Source organism: Micropterus dolomieu, linkage group LG03 (genome assembly GCF_021292245.1).
Source record: "Micropterus dolomieu isolate WLL.071019.BEF.003 ecotype Adirondacks linkage group LG03, ASM2129224v1, whole genome shotgun sequence".
Taxonomy (NCBI): domain Eukaryota; kingdom Metazoa; phylum Chordata; class Actinopteri; order Centrarchiformes; family Centrarchidae; genus Micropterus; species Micropterus dolomieu.
Genome location: NC_060152.1, coordinates 13138746 through 13161097, shown reverse-complemented (window position 1 = coordinate 13161097; position 22352 = coordinate 13138746). Strand labels below are relative to the sequence as shown.

Below are 22352 nucleotides of genomic sequence, written 5' to 3'. Positions count from 1 at the left end.
TACAAGTAAATGTTACTTAAAAGTAAAAAAGTAAAGTACAAAATATTATCATCAAAATAAACTTTAAAAGTACAAAAAGTTAAAACGTTCCTTGTGCAGAATGGCCAACTTCAGAATAATATATATTATATTATTGGATTATAGTTATTGATGCATTCCTAGTATAAATTTTTCACAATAGACACTGCTGGGTCGTTTTTGAATTTCACCAATGGATCAATAAAGTCTCATCTAAACCTTATACATTATGATTTATCTGTTGATTAGTATTTTAGTTGAGTATAATTTAGTATCTTTAATCTGAATCTGCAAAGTAGCTAAGGGTATCAAATAAATAATGTAAGTAAAAAGTACAATATGCCCATCTGAATTGTGGAGTAGAAGTATAAAGTAGCATAAAATGGAAATACTCAAGTAAAGTGCAAGTAAGTCAAAATTGTACTGAAGTACAGTACAGTAACGTTACTTTCCACCAGTGAGCAAGGAACATCAACACTCATAAAAATACTATCCACTCACTTTCCCACGGTTTCCCAGCTCTGCATACACAGGTTAAAGGACCAATCTGTAGATGTTGGCTCTATAAACAACTAAAATTCAAACATTTAATTGATGAGTTTGATATCTAGATGACCAACCAGCATTTTTGTCTTTATCAATGTTTTTGCCCTAAACATTACTGATGCTATAGAAGCAATACAGAGATTAGAGATTACAGAGAAATTAACCCCTTGACGCCAATTGTCGCAAATTTGCATCACACCTCTTCCTTTCAGACTGCAGCTGAGATAGCGTATGTATTCCCCCAATGCCTGTTGTGTGTGTTATGTGCATATTCGATACGTACCTGGAAACCTTTCGCAAGCACTGGTTTATGCCTGTTGTCGCTTATTTGCGTACCTACACCATATCTGAATTTACATCTTTTCTATGTTCTATGGACAAATTAACAATTTCCTCTTAATTTAACATAAGTTTGAAAGCAAATAAAAACAGATTTTATTTTTATTGTGAATAAATTCAGACATCAAGGAGTTAAATGTTTTTGTGAGCACTTTAAGAACTTAAAAGCTGATGTTCAAAGTTCTTTCTTGACCTTGGAAACAGCAGTTGACAAAACACTGACAGGACTAAATTACTGTCTCAAATACTCATGTAATGAAACCTTTACTAATGCCACACTAGCAGATAACAGTCTTATCAGTGTTCTTTGTGGGCCTTCGAGAAAGATACACATTTCATAGTCCAGGCATGAGAGAGGAGAAGGATTATGGAAAGTAAAAGGATTTGGGAAAAAATGTGAACGTAAGAGAGAACAACAGACTGTGCTTTGGTAAAACGTTGGTGCTCCATCACCTCTAAGATCTACACGTGCCTCTGGGGGTTATTTGTTAGGGGAGGGAAAAGAGAATTGTCACAGTCAAAATTTGTATAGAAAATAATTTGTATTGAAAATGACTTTCAAAGTGGCCCAAAGTATAATTTCATCTAAAACAGAAAAAATAATGGATGTTTTTTTATTAGTGGTTTAGTTAGTTAGTTATTAGTGGTCTGACATTCGTATATAAACAGAAGTACATAAAGAACAGATGAACATTAAAGTGAATAAAATCTAACATTTCTCTGTTGTCCTCAAATTATCTTAAATAGCTAAAAACATGTTGCATCTCTGAATGGTACGTTATAAACACAGTTATGTTAATCTTCTGCTCTTGATGCACTGCTGTTCACTAATTTCCATCCAAGTATAATATATATTAGGCTAGAGGACTAAATAAACTTAAAGTGATTAAATATTTACACCTGCTACTAAAAACCCAAGGCTTAAGAGCTGAAAAAATAAAGTAGCTGATTAAAAACCATCCCATCTAAATACTGAAGCATCCCACAAAGATGATGGCATCTTTCTTCAAATAAGTGAAATTTTGAAAAAAGACAATTACAGTGTTCACACATGTTCTGGCTTTATTTTCAACAAACGCATCAAACAAGCATTCACGTGACATATCAGATGTCAGCGAGTTATCTTGTCTCTCATTTTATTTTCATTTTGCATAAGGTCGCCACTAAAATACAAATCATTTAACAAAAGAATGCCTGCATAAATATAACAATATGACGTACTTTGATAAAACTCAGTCTCTTCTATTTTTTCCTCACTGAGCCACTTTTCTTGTCTGACTTTTGCTTCTTCGCGTCTTTCTTTCCTTTTGACAGATTCTCGTAAACGTCCTCCTTGTTTCTGGAAATATACAAAGAAAAAGCTCATTAGTGATTTTGTGATATATTTTTATATACCTGCCTACCCTGATTAGACACAGTTTTGCTAGAAGTGAATAATACACACTGGAGAGGTTGGTTAACAGACCAACCAACCATGAATCAGTCACTCAAAGCAGGCAGCCAACTATTCAGCACTCCAAGTGGGGCAAAGTTTACAGTGTTTGGGGTTAAACTGTTCAGTGTTGTGTGCAGCTTTATCTTCCTCATTGGTTAATTAGAACATTGCTCAGTTTGTACGTGAGTGGAGTTCGTGCTCGGGGGTCACAAAAAAATTATTCAGACAACAGAACAGAGACAAGCCTGGTGTCTTGGGTTTGTTTATACACTCCAAAAAATTAGTTGTGTCTTGTTTACTGGGGTCATTTATTAAAAGGGCACTGCATCGATTTGACACAAGTTTGGTTCACTCGTCATGAGGAGTTAAAACAGTTGTGCAATTTCTTCTGCTGCTCTGGAGGGTTTTTTTTTTAAGTTTGAAGAAATAACCCTAAAGATGTCATCAGGGGTCTAAGGAAAAATGCTACTGAGTTGCATTACGGGAATTGTAGGATCCAGCATTTTTTGGAGCTCGACCCATACTAGAAAACTCAGGATGTCTCTTTATAGATCTTTTCTGTCCATTCATGGGGAAATTCATCTTTAGCTTCACACTTCAACATTTCAAAGACTTACATACACTTAAAAACATTCTATGGCTGTAGGTTATTATACATGAGATACATTTTTTTAAATTAAAATAAATCAACAACAAATAAATGGACCTGTTATAACAAATAGTCTGGGATGAAAGTGCTGAGATAATAACAATAATTACATATCTTAAATAAACAAAATGAAAACAGCAGTAGTCATTAATATTTAATTTGTTTCGAAAGATGACAGAGCATGGAATAACAGATCTATTAAAGATATTTCTCGGTGCCGTGGGTACCCTGTGTCTTCTTCTTGAAGAGAGTTTTTGAAATTCATTAAACAAAGGATGTGAAGGGTCCTGAACTATTAATGTTGCTTTCCTCCTGGTTTGTGTGGTGTACAGCGCCACCAACTGTCTTTGTCGGTTCCATATGATCTTGTTGGTTGTGTTAATTATTTTTGTGAGCTTGCTTTTCCTCCTAGCACCTAAATTTCCATAACAGCAGGTGATATTGTAGGAAATTGTACTTTCCACTAGACTGGTGTAAACCATCCTCAGAACTTCTCAAAGCTATATCTTTTCCTTTAAAAAAGCAATCTGCATTGCTTTTATAAAATTTTGTGCTCTTTAAAATTAAAGTTGGTGTCTAAAATCGTTCCTAAATATTTAAAACTACCTACCATCTCTGTAACTTGGCCCTAAATTGTAATTTCCTGACACAGTCGTTGCCCACCCCTATTGCTGACAACAAATTCCTTGGTCTTGTAAGCGTTTAGGAGCAAAGACATAATGTTAATAGATTGTTGATATGATTAATGTAGGAACGGTCTAGTTCATCATTACCCTTGACATTAAACATTAAACCCACCACTGCTATTTTTCATACTTAAGTAGGCTGAAGTTGCTGTTAAAGATCTGCGTTTCATTTATAATCATGGAAAAAAGTGCAGGAGATGAAACGCAACCCTGGGGCACCCCAATATTTTAAATTGTTAAATCAGGCAGGGAGCCATGTACAGATACTCTTTGGGGGGTGGTCAGATAAAAAGCCTTTGATCCACATAGCAAAAGTCGTTTTAATAAAATGTCAGAACTGATGGTATTAGACCATTATTAGACATATGCCAGACGGCTATGCCTTGTGTCACCATAGCGCATACTGGAGCTGAGAATCACAAAGAAAAAAAGACAAACCCTCAGATTGCCTCTGACGCCCAGCTAACTTGACAGTTGCAAGCCATAAAAACTAATCCAGATGAGGTGCATTTTACCTAAACTAGCCACCAACACTCAAAGAAAAAGTCACCAAACTGGAATTTGATTCACTGTGGGCTGATTTAGTTCTTGTTGGATTTGGATGCTCACATTTTACAGAGGGATTGGCAGCCTCTGTGCGACAACTTGGAACTTCTGTATATAATTTTGTGTCAAACTGTAGTTGGACAAGTGAAAACTGTGACCTCCTGGTGGCGCTAAATGAAAAGTCAAGGGGTCTTGGCAATCGAAACAATAGTAGGGCTGGACGATATGGCCAAAATGTTATAAAAAGTCACAAATTGTCACGATAAGTTTGAAATCGTTATTTGTTTCAAGTTTGAAGGCGGATTTGTTTTCTCCTGAGTGAAAGTTGAAGAAAACAGATGGTTAATTGTGGTTTAAACTCTTCTTTTTGGACAAAACTTGATGCCAAACCAGTGAATAAAGTTTTTATTGAACATTTGTTATATTGTTACTGAAAAAAATTATATTGCGATAATTATTTTTATTGTTTTATTGTCCAGCCCTAAACAATAGTTGTAGAAACATTTGAGTATGGACCAAAGTGGTGGACCAACTTCAGCAGTACCATATGTACTGCCAATTAGTGGCTAAAAATACAAACCATTGACTGATAGCCTCATGCTGGACTCCTTGTTAAGAACATGCTACTACTAGTACATATTGGTACTTTTATACACTGTAGCAAAGGCTCTATAGTTCCTGTGTATGTCTAGTGGTTAAAGCTAGACTACAAACAGTGATTGTCTTAAGGAAAACAATATTTTAAAACTCAAATGATGAAACTGAGTCCAGCTGAAACTTTAGTGCATCCTCCACCCACAACTCCTTCTCGCCACATCATGAGACAGTCTGCTGACACAGGGCAGAAGAATCTGACTAAGTCATGTATTTCAAATGAAAGTAGGGCGGCTGTGTGAGGTTTAGAGGAGCAATGTGAATGTATTAGTGCCATCCATTTCACACACACACACACACACACACACACACCCCCGTTCACTCACTTTGAGACCTTCCTGCTTGCTGGTTGGTGTTTGAGTTGCAGATTTCCATACTCTGTCTCTGTTTCCTAAGGAAGAGAGAAACAGAGACATTATAGATATGACTGAAGGAGTACTGAAACACGGAGAGAGGTCATGCGTCTGGTTTGGTCTATGCTGTGGATTGTTTTCTGCCTCTGGGTCAACGTTCATCTTTCACAAGCCGCTCTCTGATAACATATCATTCAGTTGGCACTGAATTTGGCTCAGTCAAAAGTGCAAAGGCCTATACATACATATCTCGATTTTCTTTTCTTGAAACATGTTCCTGTTTTCTCTATATCTGTATTTCAGCCACGACAAAATACAAAATCCAGGTGTGTTTAATAGTCTGTCTTCCTGTCCCTGTCTCTCACCATGTAGGCACAGTCTTTGGCCTTGGTGGTCTGAATGTACTCAGACACAGACAGGTAGATGAACTTGTACTGGGCCTCTGTCTGGACCATGCCGGAGCGCTGCTCTCGCACCATCTGGATGTATTTTGGGATGTCAATATCACAGTCCAGACCTACAGAGGGAAGTGAGGAAAGCAATGGAAGGAGGCCGCATGAGAAAAAGGGAAAAGAAACTGTGTATTTTGAATGGTTTTGTTTTTACTCAATACATATCTGAAGAACTGATGAAAAGATGTTTTACCAATAGTGTCAATGGTCTCGAGGATCATGTCAATCACCACAATTGTGCCTGTTCGACCAATTCCAGCACTGCACAAATTCACACAAGAAACAAATTTAACATGCCGTTCCATCAATCACACAAGACTTGTTAAACAACTCCTGAGCATCAACATTTTAGTACTGTGTGTGTGCAGCTTTGCATGCATGCTTACATACCAATATATATAATCATTTAACCAACATCACAAGGGGAAAATTCCAAAAGGATACACTGTCAGTTGACTCGAAACCTTTAGTTCAGCTACTAGTAATCTTAATCCTTAAAAATATTATGTTAATCGTAAACCTAATTTACAGTTATGAAATTGCACTTGCGAATTGCGAATTGAGCTTGGTATGTCTTTCACAAGTTCCAGCACTTCACACGTTTTAAGGGTTTTCGATCTCCCTGACTCATGCCGTGAACCACCATTTGGCAGAACTTCCATGTGGGAAACATATTGTCATGTCCTGCAAAACCAGAGGCATTGAAAATTTGAACTGTTTGGATTAGGTGGTATTACACAGTGCTGATACAATTAATTAACTAGTCAATCAACGTAAACATTAAATGATGATAATTTTGATAATCAGTTACAACTGTTTAGATCATTTATCAAGCTAAAAAAGTGAAACACTTTATATTTATATTATATTATATATTTTTTCACTTCTTTCTGACATTTCAAGAGTAAATGATTAATCAGTGTTTTGAAATATGGCTGACAAATTAATCAATGAAAATAATAATTGGTTGCAGCCCTTATATGCAATCAATGCTAAGGAATCACACACCTCCAGACTTTGAGTCTGCTTCTAAATGTTATGCAGGTTTCATGCAGGGGTGCCGCTATTACTTTGGGGCCCCTTAACCACATCTCAACAACAGCTCTGAAACAGTAAATATCTACAATCCCTGATGCATTCAGCTCTGGGGCCCCAGAATCATTATATTGGCTCTCCAACCCCTGCATTTGGGCTACAGCAGTCCAGTACCTGCAGTGGATGATCATGGGTCCAGCATCAGGATATTCAGCCTGTTTAGAGTTCACTTGGGTGAGGAAGCTGAGGACACCACCTGGCTCCTGAGGAACACCATGGTCAGGCCAGCTCAAGTACTGGTAGTGCCAGATGGTACGAGAAAGTTTTGGCTGCGGAAGAGAAAACAATTACGGGAATACAATAATAAAATGTGTTAAAAGAATATGTCCTGGTGTAGGCTTTACGTTAGCATAGCTCGAGTGCATGCAGTGAAGTCAGAGGTTAGTGTTTGAAGGTTACCTTGTCCACAGGAGCGATCTCCAAAACTCGGATTTTGTAATCAGCAGCTTCCCTCTCGGACTCATTGGTCACCACGTATGGGCCCACCTCTTTGGATGACTGAGAGTCTGGCCAGTATGGCACACATTTATTCTGCACACAAAGAAAGAATAAATCAAGTAAAGTCTAACTTCACAGACAAGGAACCTCTGTGCAGCATTTATTTTTTAGGGTTATGGTTGTCTGTGTAAGTATTATTTATAGTATATTATACATTTGTAGCTTATCTTTTTATATTTATGGTACTCTGTATATTTTAATATGTTCTTGTGTGTATGATGGTTTTATTATTAGTATGTTGTATTGAATGCTGTCCTGTCTGTCCTATTGCACATTGAGCTCACCAAGGCCACTTCCTAACAACATTTGTTGTAACAGCAATAAGTCAACTCAGATTTTAAAAAGCTATGTGAACTATTTAAATCAGAAGTCTGGTCAACTCTGATTTATTTATATAGAGTATTATTGACCCCCAAGGAACATCGACCTTGGAGGACACAGAAAAATGACAAAATACAAATTATGGGAAAAAACAGAGGAAGAAGAATCTTAATCAATTCTCAGTCAATTCAAACTTTTTATGGAAGCCAGTGCAGTGACAGAGGGTGTGATATTTACAGTACTTCTCACAATGTAAATAAAAGACAATACAAGTCTCCCCAGGGTTTTTTATTTTGACTGTGACAGAAACTGCGTGATTGTTTTTAAATGACAAAAAGAAGGAAGTGTCCTCCAGTGGAAATGTCATTAAAAGGTGCAGATATTTTGACTTTATTTAGGCATTTTGAGAGGTTTGTGAAACAAAACACTCTTAAAGATCAAATCTGTCAACAAGATTGTTGTTTTGATACTGACCCGCCCTTTCTCAACCTCTCTTGTTGTCATTACGATCACCCTCGTGTTCTCCTGCCATACCATCTGCCAGAAATCGTTGATAGTTGTTGCTAGGCACCCCTGGGTGGCAATGTAAACTTTCTGATCTGCAGACTCCCAGAGGGTGTTCTACAAACACACAGTGAACAAACAACAATGAGCTTAAAGAGAAATGGATGATGAAAAGAGAATGTCTGACAGTTTTCTGTTCTGTTTTTTTTTTCATTTTGTAAAACTACGAGGCCAGTGACTTTGGAGACTTACTCTCACGTAGTTGGCGTTGATGTAATCTGAACCCACAACATCAGGATCAGTGTCCTGCAGGATGACCCTGGTGTCATTGACTTGTGAAAAGAAGTGAGTGGAGTGGAGACACAGTGGGAGAGGAGAGAGCAAGATCATCTGGTTAATGTCAGTGCTATAAAACGTGGATTTATTCATAAGATTTGGTTAATTTAGAGAATAATGATACTAAGAAGATTAAAAACTCACAGGGAAGAATATTCTTGTATCTGTTTTTGCTCTTATTTTCAGGCCTCTGGCCCTCCTCTCTGCTCTTTTTCACCTTTGCCTCCAACTTTTGAAGAGCCTGGCAGGAGAGAGAGGTGACTGTGATACCCAGTTTCATACAACATCCTAATATGTAATGAAGCAAATAATTAGTTGCAGCCCTAGTCACCTGAAGGTAGATTTTCCATTGCTTTTCACATAAAATCAAATGTTTTAGAATGCACACTGAGTGTTTAAATTTAAATTTATTTGGCCACTCTTGAAGTTTGAATTAATTATGGTATAGTAAAAGAGTGTATTCCACCACCACAAGATGGTAGTATACTACCTCTAGTTTTGTCTATAGTAAGGAAGTAAGTCTTGAGATGTTAAAGGCTTATGGACTGTCAATTTGTAATAAGATGTCTGATGTATCATTTTCATTTTTCCCACATTAGGAAAACCCTGTGGCTAACACCACAGATAAAGCATCAAGATATTTCATTAAGAAACAGTTATGGTAAACATAATCAAGGCTGGGTCAAATCTTACGTCAAACTCCTCCCAGAAGCCAGCCTTGGTCTTCTCTCCCTCGCCCTCCTGCTGCTGCTGTGCGGTCTGGTCCAGCTGTTTCACTCTGCTGTCGATATCTGCTGCATTCACTCTGGTGGAGTAATACGGCTGCCAGGAGGTCAGACAGAGAGAGAGAGAGAGAGAGAGAGAGAGAGAGAGAGAGAAAGGAAAAATCTTATAATAGATATGAAAGAAAAAGATGAGCCAATGAGCGCCATACACAATATCATCAACATCAGTCAGGCCACATTAAGACAAACTCAAAGATGTGAGTAATATTTCCTATCTGTGGGCTGTGCTGCTGTTCTTTTAAAATTATCCACAGAGACCTTTCTGTTTTTCACAAGGGAATGCCTGCTGAATTCAGACATGTCAAAAGATTATGACATGTTTTATCCACATTATTTGGATGCAAAGAAAAGCCCAGTTCACCTGTTTTAAATACACCCAGTTCCCAGAGATCTCCTCGATGCCTTTGCGTCTGTAGTAGTCCACCAAGTCTGTCAGCGTGTCAAACATCTCTGAACCTCCCACTGTATACTTGTCATTCTGAACACACACAACAAACATATGACATATATCTTTCTGGATAAACACACGCACAGAGAGGTTGTGCCAAACTGTCTGGTGTGAAAATGAAGACCAAGGTTTCAAAAAAAATTGTACTGACCAACTGAGAAGCAAAAAAATACAAATGCTTCCAAAGAGATGTTTTTCCTGTAAAAAGACTTCCCGCCAATAATCTAATAATTAGTGTTCCAATTTTTTTTTTTTTTTAATCAAATAAATTACACAGTTTACAGGCCATAAAAATTGAGTTACTTGCAATGAATGTACACTGATGTGTAAATGTCTTTGCCACATAGTCGTGAAAAGACCTTAGTAACCCTTCCAGTAATGTCACATTAATCTTCCGAACCCCGGCGGTGCACAAAAACAGTGGCTTCAATTTAAATGAGGCCTGAACTGTGTTTTCTATAAGGTGAACCACTGCTAAAAATAAAATGCAAAGGCCCTGATGGAAACTGACCACAGAGGGACACAATCTATGAAAATGACTTGAGAGACGGCGGTGTGAACGGTTGCTGTACGGTGAATATCATTAGCAGCAGTTCACAGTGAGTGTCTAAACATCTAATAATGTCAGCACATAATGTCAGTTTTAAAAAAATAAAAAATAAATAAAGTACTTTTTTGTACCTGAGAAAAACTGCTGTTGAACAACTGAGGTAAAACCATGCCTGACATTTATGACCAATAGTAGAGTTAAAGTATGAGCAACAGTCTTTCATTGCATAAGACAGGGGAAATGAGACTTTAAACCTAGTGCACAACACAACTTGGGAATGCCCCTCAGTATTTCTACATGATGTGAATCTGTTTCGGGGGCCTAATTCTGTATATTCAAAGCACACGACTGACCAAAAACAACCCCTCGTTTCATGCACACATTCTCTTGCATGGTCACACACAGATAGGAGGACAGGTGCCAACCTGACACATGATCTTGATGTGAGAGACCCTCCTTCCTCCAGTTTTGCCTTTCTCGTTCGTCAGAACCGACAAAACAAAGTCTCCAGGTTTGGACAGCGACTCTCTGACGAGGAAGGTCTCCGGCTCATCTCGAGCCACAAGCAGCTTCTCTGCATTCGGCCCAGACAGGTGACCGTGGTACCACCTGAAACACAAAGGCACAGATGGTTCATGATGCAAGCCTATATGACATGGACACATTTTTTTAAAGATTATTCCTCAGGGCTTTTTTTTGGATTTATTTGATAGGGACAGAAGCAGAGATGAAACAGGGGAGAGTGGGGGTATGACATGCAACAAAGGTCGCCAGCTGGAACCGGCGATGGTTGCACAATGTGGCCATACGCTGTAACCATTCAGCTACCAAATGTACACATTTTTAAAGATATTCATGCCCTGTGCTAAATTTGGGTTTGTTTGTGGGTTGACTGCAAAAAAAGGAAGATAACCACAAGATATCTTCTGTGTTGCGCAAATGTCAGTAACATTGACATTTTGCATGCCGCAACTAAAAAAACACAAAAAAATCATCATTCCAACAATTGTATGTGAGCAGAGCACCGTTAGGGTTCCGACTGCAGTGTGATGTATCAGTTTATTCAAGGCTGTGCAGTTGTCCAACATTCACTGATGTGGTACACTGGACTGTTGTGCACAATTAACAGTGAGTAGAAATAGAAAGCCGCAGCAGAATCAGGCTCACTATGGTGAATATTAAAAAACAGCATGTACAGAGGTTGTTACAAGGGGGTCATATTTCTGTCCACCACTGTACTTTCTGTGTATGTGAATTAGTGAATGCAGTTGGGTTGTGACTTAATTTTAGGCAGAGTTCTCGATTTCTTCTTCTAAACTTCCTGCTTGCGGTCGGAAAATTTCTGATGACAGATTTCACGACTGAAGAGGACAAAGTATTTATAGACTGCATCCCCCCCCCACCCCCCACTTCGATGTGTGACATCCAGAGAACCCTCAACCCCTCCACCCCACTGGCTTTATGCCTTTCACACAAGCTTTTAATTATTCAGTTCTTTGATTTACTTTCTTGTCAATCACAGTGCATGCTTTTACAGAAACTGAAATGAGACTCCACCTAATGGTTTGTAATTACAGTAGGTTGCCTGAAGTTCCTGAAGCAAAAAAAGCAAAAAGGTCTACTGTCCGTGCAGTTTTGCAGAAGCTAAAGAATAGCCGAGTACAGAGTACTGTACAGTAAGTGAACAAGTTTGAGAAAATAATTTAACTGTGCACACCCCAGACTAACATGCAATCATGTCAGTCTGGGATGTGCATGGTTGAATGTGATGAATCGACACGTGATAATGCAATAAGTTAATGCCCTGACCATGTTTTCTGAGAAGCTGCCAGATACATGAGAACAAACAGAAAAATTGCACCACACAGTGACCTGCTGAGGTGCGTGTGTAATCATGCTTCAAGATGAGAGAGAGATTGGGTGATATGAGGAAGACAGCGAGTGAGCAAGAACATGATGGAGTGTGCAATAGAGGAAGACAAGCAGGGTCTGGCCATTGCTTTCAAAAGTGTCAAAACTTAAAGTTTCCAACCGCAGCAACAAAAGGGAAGTTAGACAACTGACAGAGAGAGAAGGACGAGGGGGGGCACAGTGTAGAGCTTCCAGCTAGGGTGAAGTATGAAGTCACGTGCACACTTACACACGCACACGCGATAGAAAGTAGTGTCATCCTTCACTCAAAGGAGTGCAACTGAATTGAGTTTATTCATCACCTCTAGTTGGATATTAACCTACTTTAATCAGCCTACAACTGCACAAAGTTTCCAGCTGAGAGAAAAACTCCTCCAGCAGCAATGTCATGGAAGTCAAATGTACAATGGGGGCAAATTAGAATTAGTCTTTTTTTAACCTGCATTTGACAAACAGCAAATAGGTTCATATCTTATTTACAGCAGCAGCCTGGAGGACGCCTTTGATGTGGTGAGCTCTGCACGCAAGCACAGACATTAGAAAATATCTGTAAAAAGATCTAGTAACTATATTTAGCAAACAGACAAGCTTGCAAGATCCTGTATAAAAAAAGCATACTTTCAGGTAACTTTTTACAAATCTTAATTAAAAGTACACATTGTGAAGAACCGTTTCTGTCAGTGATATCACCATTTTAAATATTCAAAAGTTGTTCTATGCATATACTAAGTAAAAAGCCGTGTATTTTCAGTTTGGGCTTCCAGAATACTTGACAAATAACATGATCCTCTATACTGTTGAAATAAGTTGACAATGTTTCTAAAACTCTCAACGTAAAAAAAACAGTAGTTCCCGTAAAGTTTACATTATAGAGGCACAAGGCGGTTCCCAACATAATGATATTTTTTGTTAGTTTATCTAATGTTGAATGTAAAATCTTAATCTGCAAAGCAACCAGTAACTACATCTGACAGACACCCAAAATGCATTGAAGAAAAAAGCACAATATTTCCCTCTGAGAAAAGTGAAGCAGGACTTAAGAACCATTATTTAGTCTCTTCTTTTTGCGAATGAGTAAAATTACAAATAATTATTAATTAGTATTTGTACTTTGTACTGATTATTGCTAGTTTATTGTATTAAACGTATGTTCTGTTACCTGTTCTTCAATAATTTTCTTTTATGTTGCATTATAGTCTTTACCAAAAAAAGGTGTTCTGCTTATAGCTACTTCACTTGGATGTTTGACCTTCACTGTGCAGAGTGATGCATTTGTATAAAGTTACAACACGTTTATGTACCAGCATGACATCACTAACTAACTAGTTTGGAAGCCACAAATTGGTCCATTATGCAACATGTGTGATATGTGATATGTGTTTCCAGTCAGACAGGAGTTTAGCAGTTAAACCTTTGATGCATATGTACTATTTGCATATTCATAGATTTGGGATTTTTCCATGAGGGAGAAGGAAAACATATCATTTTAGGTAATACATTTGTTGTGGAAAAACCATATCAGACACCGATCATCAGTCGAAACCAGTGGTCCTCAAACTTTTTCTTTCATGCCGCCCATCACAAACTGAAAAAGTTCATGCCCCCCCACCACACGTAAACTGGCTTAATTCTTGTCATTAACAATATTGGGGAGCAAAAAATGAAAGTGAACACGATGGCATCAGCAACTCTTGTTTATTTTCCTACATGCAATATTCTCTGTCCCAATATTGCAATTTTTAAGGACTTTAACCTACTCCACCTCAACACAATCAGTACTCACTATTATTACTACTATTTATTCATTGCTACTATTTATCAGTAATGTCACATACTGTAAAATACTGTACATTTTTCCACACTGATTTGTGTATTTTCTTTATAATTTATACTTACCAACTTTCTATTTTTATTTCTATTCCTTTAATGCCTTGATGTGCAAAGTGAGCGACTGTAACACAAGAATTTCCCCTTGGGGATCAATAAAGTATTTTTAATTCGGACTCTAATTCTGATAATTCATTCTTAGTTCCACTCCATATTTTTCCCCTGGTCATCCTCGCCCCTCCCCTGCAGTGGCTCTATGCCCCTTCAGTGGTGCCCGCCCAACAGTCTGAGAAGCACTACTCTAAGCAGAGTATTTTATCTCTTTAAACATATCTGGAGAGGATCTTCAATTACCAAAAAAATTGAAAACATTTCTGTCTGGAATGCAGCAGAGTAAAAGTGTGACGTGTTTGCAAATGGAAATATTCAAGAAAAGTGCAATTGTACTTTAGTAAAGTGCTTTTTGCTACTTCTCAGCTCTGATAATAACCCTCATCACATGTAATCCACAAGCTGCAGCAGTGAGGCAGTTGTAGGAATGAAGCCTCGACAGCTGTGTGCTCTTTTGCCTGGAGTGTGGGTGTTTATTATCACTGACTCACATTCTGACAAAGATGCTAACACCAAAATTATTCAAAAGTGGCTTCAAACAAAACGCCTTTACTCCAGAGGAAAATGTTTAAACCCCATGGAATATCAAACCCACAGATGACACTTATTATCCACAGTAAATAAACACCTGTTAGAGGAATTATTGCTTGTCATAGCTAACTGAAGTTGACTTAACCACCTAACCAAACACTCTTACACTTAACCTGAGAGTGTAGGTGGAGGCAGCTTAGCAGCCAGTGAGTGTGGGCCACATTAACCTACAGGGGGTTAAACAGTAAGCCTCGAGGTTGGAGTAAGAGTGCACAGACCTCTCTGTGGTGGGGTCGGAGCAGTTGAGGGGGTATTTGAGTTCGATGGTGGTGCCGTCCTTGTCCTGCAGGATGCCGTTCTCCGATGTGTAGTAGTCCACCAGCTCTGACAGGGTGGCAAACTTCTCCCCGCCATACAGGTCGTAGTAGTCTCCTGTGTTTTGGATCCGGATGTGGGTCACCATGTCACCCACCCTGAGGAGATGAAACAGTCAGGTCAAACCGTCAAAGTTCTTCCTCGACAAAGAACTTCTGGATGACAGTAAAGAGAGCATCTGTCTCTCAGTAGCTTTTAGGTATGAAAGTTTAAACTGCAAATTAAACTTTCATCAACCTTTATTTCAAAAGCCAAAATGTGTTCGGCCACAAATCCGATCCACACACATAGCTTTATTTGATTTTCACATATTCTGAAGCCGAACCCTATATGTGCTATATACTGTATGTTCTGTATATAGAAGCTATGTTTGTCTATGACACATACACGTGAACTTTCAGCACTCTCTATCATGCAACAACTGCAGTTAATATAGTATTTTTATCACAGTAGAAGTGCTTTTCTGAATTTGGTGTTTCCTTATTTAGAACCATGAAGTTTAAATGTACTTAGTATTTGGAGATAAACAATAAAATAAAAACAACACCAAGATTAAAGTAAAATATCTGAAAACCTGAAAGAGTCATAATTCTCAAGTCTTTTCTAGGTTAGGGGCATTTTAGAATCAAAGTTAGCAGGACATTTAGAGGTCTGTCACAAAGCCAACACATCACATTCATGCAGTTCAAAAGTCCACCTGATGCGTTTGTCTTTGGGACGTACAAATGTGAACATGAGAACATCTTGACGTCTCAAAAGAGAAAAGCCCAGGAAGTCTTTTTTATAATTTTGCAAAAATGACAGGAGGGTAGGGCGTGTATGAAATGCTGCTACTTATTTTTTTTCACTGTAGGGGTCAATTATTCAGAAAATCTACAATTTATTTCAGCTTTTACCTCTTACAACAACAGACTGCTGTACTGTGATCAATATTCAAGTGCAGGAACCCCTTATCAGTATTTACAACAGGAGGACTAAACTAAAAGGAACACAAATAGCCTCAGACACCACTCACACACTGCACAGCCACTACAGTCTTCTACACTCAGAAACACAGATCACTCACATTCAGGACTAAGAGAGCCATAACAAGTTTTGTGCCCACGTCCATTAGAAACATGAATGGTTGATTAACTTATTCATCAATGTGTATGTCCGTGTGTGTGCGGATTTGTGATGTATTTTACTTCTTTATTTATCTATTTTGTAATGTGTGTGGTATATTGTGCTGTGTTTGTGGAACCATACACGCATTGATGCTCAGCACAAATGAAGTTCCTAACGGATAATTAAAGTTCTTTGAATTGAATTGAATAATTTACTGATCGCATATATTCTGCCTGCCTTAATGGCCTGAATATAAATATTAACATTAGAACAGCAATTCTCACAATATACTGAACAGCTACATGAATATAACCCAAATATCTTTACCGAGATATTAATATAAACTATTAATTTATCAGTAAAGATGCAGTACATTTACAAATGTAAACTATCACCTCTTTGAACTACAGACTGCAGTGCTGAGATTAGTATCTTGATTTTTAACATTCACATTCACCGCACAAGCGGTTATCGAACCTTATAAAAACATGTTATCTAATCTAAATCTAATCTCAGGGTGTCCAACAAGGCATTTCATTTATCACATTTAACTGAATTGGTTTAATTTTGCTTTGGTGTTATTTTTAGTAATTAAGCGTATTCTGTTACAATTCTAGTTTTAGCACTATAAGTAATGCCCAAAGAATTATTTTGTTAATTTGTAAATTATTTTTAATTTCAATTTAGTCTTTCAAATTGTGAATTACAGCCAAATGAACTACATTTTAAAGCTAGATAAATTAAAAAAGCATCAACATTTATCTGTACAACTGTATGTAGTAATAACACATTTACAAATGCAATGTGTGATGTTATCTTACCAACAAGGTGAAGTGGAAAGTTTTATTTCCGTCTATACAAAGTAAGAATATTCCCATGTTCGGCACATCTCTTCTGAACAAAGTTGAAAAACTGATTTGTAATAAAGCTTAAAGGCGGCAGATACATTTTGGAAGTAAATAAAAAAAAAAAAAACAGTAGATGTAAGAGTCCAGTGTTTGCATCAGGGTTTGCTGAGATGAGCCACTCATGTGCTGCGGCTTTGTATATTAACACATTCTCTTGTCATTTATGTCCTACTTTAAGGTTTAATGAGTGGAAGAGCCATGTGGGTGGACTCCGCACTGTTTTATAGGAAAGGAAAGTAAGATTTCATCAGCTGTGAGGTCAGAAAAATAGAAAAGAGATTTTGGGTTAGCGTTTTGCAAACATTATTACCTGACAGACAGGGAGAAATCTCCAACGTTTTTCTTGCTGGGCCGAGCCAAAAAGCTGCCATGAATGCCTCGAGTCTTCAGCACTTCCTCAGCCTGCAGGCCTGTGATGTCTCTGTGGAACCACCTGCATCAACATACATGTACAAAAGTAAAAATACACTCGATAGGAACATAACTGCACACAGTACACACACAGTTTACAAATAGATAAGACTTACATCAGATAAATATAAACACGTCCGGCTTTATACACATAAACACACCCAGTATTATTTCCTCACAACATTCAGCTCAGTGTAGACGAACAGTTATTTAAGTTACTTTACAGAAAACATACAAAATAGATAGAAAAAAATGTCTTTTTCTAGAAATCTAACAGTAGTTTGTTAATTAACAATTTCCCGCTCAGCAGAACAAATCTCTTCTGCAGGAGAGTCTCACCTCAGTCTTGCTTACTTCTGAAACGATTAACCAATAATCTTCTAGCTGATGGACAGATAATTTACAATACTGACAATCTTACCAATTATTTGGGGGTTAAACTGTCGTAAATGTAAAGATTTCCTTTCCTTTTTCCATTTTCCTGTTTCACTGAAAACCTATAAATACCAATTTTAACACGTGACTATGGTGTCTGTTAACTTTTTAGATTAAACAATGAATTAATGAATCAATAACTTAACTGATATTGAAACAAATCATTTCATTCCCAAGTCTTTATTATTCATTAAAACTATATAAAAACTTTTATTACATAAAAACTATAAAGAACGTGTTCTTCATTCTGTAGCAAACACAGCTCTGACTATAGACTGGAAGAAACATTAATCAATTCACTTATAACCACGGTAACCTATTTATTAACACCTCCATCAACACCTTTACCACTGGCCTAATAAAGGCCCACTTTTCAGAATAGAATACCACAGTAACAGACATTATACTGTATATTTACATAACTATAAACCTAAAAATTAAAGCAGTAAAACCCTTTCAGCAACATTGTGTACTTCAGTTACTCGGTGTAACATAATTGCATCAGTTCAGAATAGCTACAGTTTTATCATTCACTGGAGCTCTTTGAGGATGGAAAGTGTTGTGGTCAAGCTTGGCGCACACTCAAACCATAAAGACTTGTTTAACATCTGGTACACCATTTGATGGAGCCACTAATTCAAACAATATGACACAAATGTTCAGAAACTTTAAGTTTACTTTCCAATTTAGTAAATTAATTTAGTAATTAATTAGTAGATTTAAAAAAATCTATATTAATTATTCAACATAACATTTTCCTCCACAGTTACAGGGTTAAAATGTACAATATGAAGCTCGAAATGTTATGGAGTACAACTTTTATGTTTGGGGAGCCCAGTATATGCACTTATTTTGACAATTAGATTGTGTTTGCGCTTGAATATATGTTCCCCTCTTCAGTTTTGAGTTGCTACAAGAGAGCGTTGATACAACAAATGGTCATACACAGTCACAGAAGGAAAGACCCATCAACCCAAGGTAAAGACAACCTTGGAAAGAACCTTTAAAGAGCTTGAGGAAACAAAAAAAAGCATCTCATACTCTGCCGCTGAACTAAACCATCATTTATGACACATTTTCTTTACACAAACAACAGAAAACACGTCAAGAATCACATGATAAGAGGAAGAGAGAAGGGACGAGTCGACAGCTGGGGAAAGACAGAAGGAGGAATGGAAACAGAGAAGTTGTCATCACGCCTTGCACAAAGCACAGAATACACAACAAGAGTTGACTAATGGAGCATTAGATTGTCTAACGGGGGCTTGACTCACCGAACCATGTTGTCTCTTCACTTGTTCTGGCACCAAATAGATGGAGAGTGATTGGTCACTCCTACCTGCACATGTGCATACTCAAAGGCATAAGCACAGTATTTGTATTTTTTTTATATCTCTAATTTCAAAAAGAAACAGCCAGTTCCTCAACACTTCACGGCAGCATACTCGCTTATATAGAAGATAACTCATTTGCTCTTTCACACACTTACTTCTGACACTTAACGTATATACATGAAATATCAAAACTCTACCTCTCTGTATCACACCACATTCACAAAGCAACCCTCAAACTACCCGCACTCTCCTCCTCTTGTCCTTCAACACTTCCCCCCACCCAGTCCTCGTCCTAACCAACCCCTCTCTCCATCCCAATAGGAAAGCAGGTAAACACTTACTCTTCGCAGCTGCCTCTGAAAACAACTGACACTCGCTGAGACGCTTCGACTGTATACGTCTCTCTCCCTCCTCTCGCGCTCGCTCTCCCCTTCCTTCCTTTTTACGTCTCCTTTCACAAAATAGTGAAAGCAAGACAGGAACCAAAATAGCTGACAGGCCGGAATTCCTCCAGCAGATAGAGATTTTTTTAAAGACAACAAAAACTCATCATATTTTAAATCAGAGTACGCTTAAACTCTGGAAACTTGCTCTCTGATGCTCCATCGCTTAATTTTCTGTGCACGTCTCGATGAATAACGCAGCAGAGATGGCTCAAACTCTACCCTTCATCTGTGACTCATGAGCGAGAGTGTCTGTCCAGTAATTCCACCTTGGTTACAGGAATGAAAAAAAAATCCACAAAATAAAAGAGAGAATAAGTGTGAGCCTTCGCAAACAAACCCACAACTCTCCGTTTCTCCGACTGCTATTTGCAAAGCTTTTCCCCTCTGCCTGCCCACCTGTCTGCCACTACTGTTGTCTGTTTGTTCTCTACTTCCAGGTGTATGTGAGCGTGTGTGTGTGCGTGCGTCTGTAACACACAAAGGTCAGAGTCACAGAGCACTTCCTTATTTGAAGCGCAACCATCCCCCCTCTATATATGTGTGTGTGTGTGTGTGTGTTTGTGTGTGTGAGAGTTACTTTCAGCTGGTAAGCTATTTGCAACTGTGAACTCATTATAATGCTACTGATTAAAACTCTGAAGACTGGCAAGCAGTAAATCGTGAGCTATGTGTTTAAATTTTTCCCCCTGATATCATAAGAAGCATGCAGAGGCTTGCAAGAGACACTAGTTTCCCCACAGTGCAACACAAATCCACTGCACCATGAGGAAGGCTTGGCTACACTGCAAACACAACATGTTTAACACAGACACAGAAATAATCTGTCATTTAACTTGCAAATCATATTTACCTACAAGAGGTTTGAGAGGACACATTTGAATTCCTGGAAACTACAGTATGTCAGTTATTTTCCCAAGCTAAACACAGTTTCCTCATTACACTGTGAACTGTAAAATGTTATTTTTAGTGGTGCAAATATGCAAACATGTGTAAAGCTGATAATGTCACCGTTTTGGAACTTTGGACAAAAAGCTAAGAAAAATATATACAGTATACTGTAGCCCCACCCCACACTCTAAACAAGCACACGCACACACACACAAACACACACACACAGCACTGCAGGTGTCGTGGTTAACGCCAGCTATTGCAGTTTGCATTATTCTCCAAACAGATTCGCATGTTCAGCAGTTGAGTCTGGGTTGGCTTCTCTTCCCTTCTGACACGACAGAGCTTCACTTCTCAGGCTGCAGGATGAAACGCAGCAAAGTGGCCAACGGCGCAAACACACACACACACACTGATTTTCTTTTCTTTCCCAGCCTCAAAGAAGATGTTTCCTAGATTTAGTTTGAGTGTGGCAACACATTGTGGGACATCAGACTGTTGCAATGCATCAAATTGTGTCTGTTTAGAGGAATTTACTGTACCCATTGTTCTGTTCTTCCCTCCTTTGTCTAAATCTCTGAAAAATAATGACAATAATAATAATTGTGCTGAAGCAATTAGTAAGTTAATCCTCACAGTCACTGCTTCCGGCTTCTTGAGGATCTGCTGCTTCTTCCCATTTATATCTTTGTAAATTCAAAAGCTAAAATTGAATATCAGCCATTTGAGGGCGTCACTTGGGCTCTGGGATATTGTATAAGCCATTTTTCACATTTTTCTGGCATTTGGGTTGCACTTCTCCAAAATGTTGTTTAGCTTATTTAGGCATCTACATTAATATGTCTGTGTTATGGTTAATATATTTATTAAGCCAAGTCAATGCCGATGACTGTTTTATGGCATTATTTGATTTTAGTATTATTTTTGCCTCAATGCAGTGAAGGTTTTTTCCAGGTATTTAACTCACTCACTTACGATATATAGCAATATCGCAGTATCAAATTACATGTACCGTGAGGATAGATAAAAAAGAGGATTTTATCAATATCACCAATTCCTAGATCTGGTTTTACTGTAATGATAGAAAGTGTGTGGAAATATTAAATCTGCATCTAGAGATGTGTCAAAGTGCACATGCCAATAGATAATCATGGGACACATGAACAAAACTTTCTTCACTTTTGTAAGTGACAGTAGTGTTAAGGAAGTATAACTAAAGCGCATGTTGAAAAATGGCAAATCCACACAACACTCACCTACGAGACATTGTAGGGACTCTTGCAGTAGGGACTCACTGGCAGTCTGGGCTCTTCTGCATCAGGAAGTGATGGGTCGAATGCAGTCCCTCCCCTGTGTTGCTATCTGTGAGGATGTTCAGTATGTCTATCCTTCCAAACACAGAAAAACTTGGAGACAGAGTCAGGTTACATTGACAGCAGCTCATGCAACCAGGTCAGCTCCTTGATCTTACTTTGTGTTCACTTGTCCCCGGCCTTGCTCGTGTTCAGCCTCCAACTCTCTCTCATGATAAGATATCAGGCTTCATTAGAAGCCTGGCCAGTCCTCCCACCCTGTAATTTACTCTAATTTTCTTAATTAACCGACTATCTATGGGAGAAAATCTGCCTGTTCCTGTCTCCTTCTTCCCCTTCTGTTCCTCTTACGACTACGTCCATGTGCAAAGGCTCCCTAGCTTTTCCATCTCCTCTGCAAATCAACATTTGCCTCCATGTAAATTCCTCCTTCTCTTTCGAGGCTTGCATGCAAAGCACATCATGGTCTTTATGCATCATTCAACTTTCCTAAACTGGTATCAGCATCCATAGAAGTATTTCTAACATAAAACAAAAAAC

The 22352-nt window shown here is 38.1% G+C and overlaps 1 protein-coding gene across 1 annotated transcript; it reads right to left on the bottom strand.

The window, feature by feature from the left end:
* Positions 1 to 1947: 1947 nt before the first annotated feature.
* On the bottom strand, positions 1948 to 19998 carry ptpn6 (protein tyrosine phosphatase non-receptor type 6). The gene is made up of 16 exons (XM_046045762.1): positions 19507 to 19998; positions 19106 to 19170; positions 17296 to 17418; positions 14874 to 15068; positions 10641 to 10824; positions 9579 to 9695; positions 9126 to 9254; positions 8577 to 8673; positions 8349 to 8428; positions 8067 to 8213; positions 7173 to 7304; positions 6888 to 7042; positions 5872 to 5939; positions 5592 to 5743; positions 5200 to 5264; positions 1948 to 2242 (listed from the first exon to the last, which is right to left on the bottom strand). Exons 2-16 carry the CDS (start codon positions 19111 to 19113, stop codon positions 2146 to 2148), a joined length of 1749 nt encoding a protein of 582 aa, XP_045901718.1. The 5' UTR covers positions 19114 to 19170; positions 19507 to 19998; the 3' UTR covers positions 1948 to 2145.
* Between the last annotated feature and the right edge of the window lie 2354 nt (positions 19999 to 22352).

Bases quoted from the DNA above. Each gene is read 5' to 3' on its own strand.
- ptpn6 (XM_046045762.1), bottom strand. The intron at 10,825-14,873 runs GTCTGTGCACTC...TTTGTGTTTCAG, and splicing joins TCCGACCCCACCACAGAGAG to GTGGTACCACGGTCACCTGT. The intron at 5,744-5,871 runs GTAAAACATCTT...TTCCCTCTGTAG, and splicing joins CGAGACCATTGACACTATTG to GTCTGGACTGTGATATTGAC.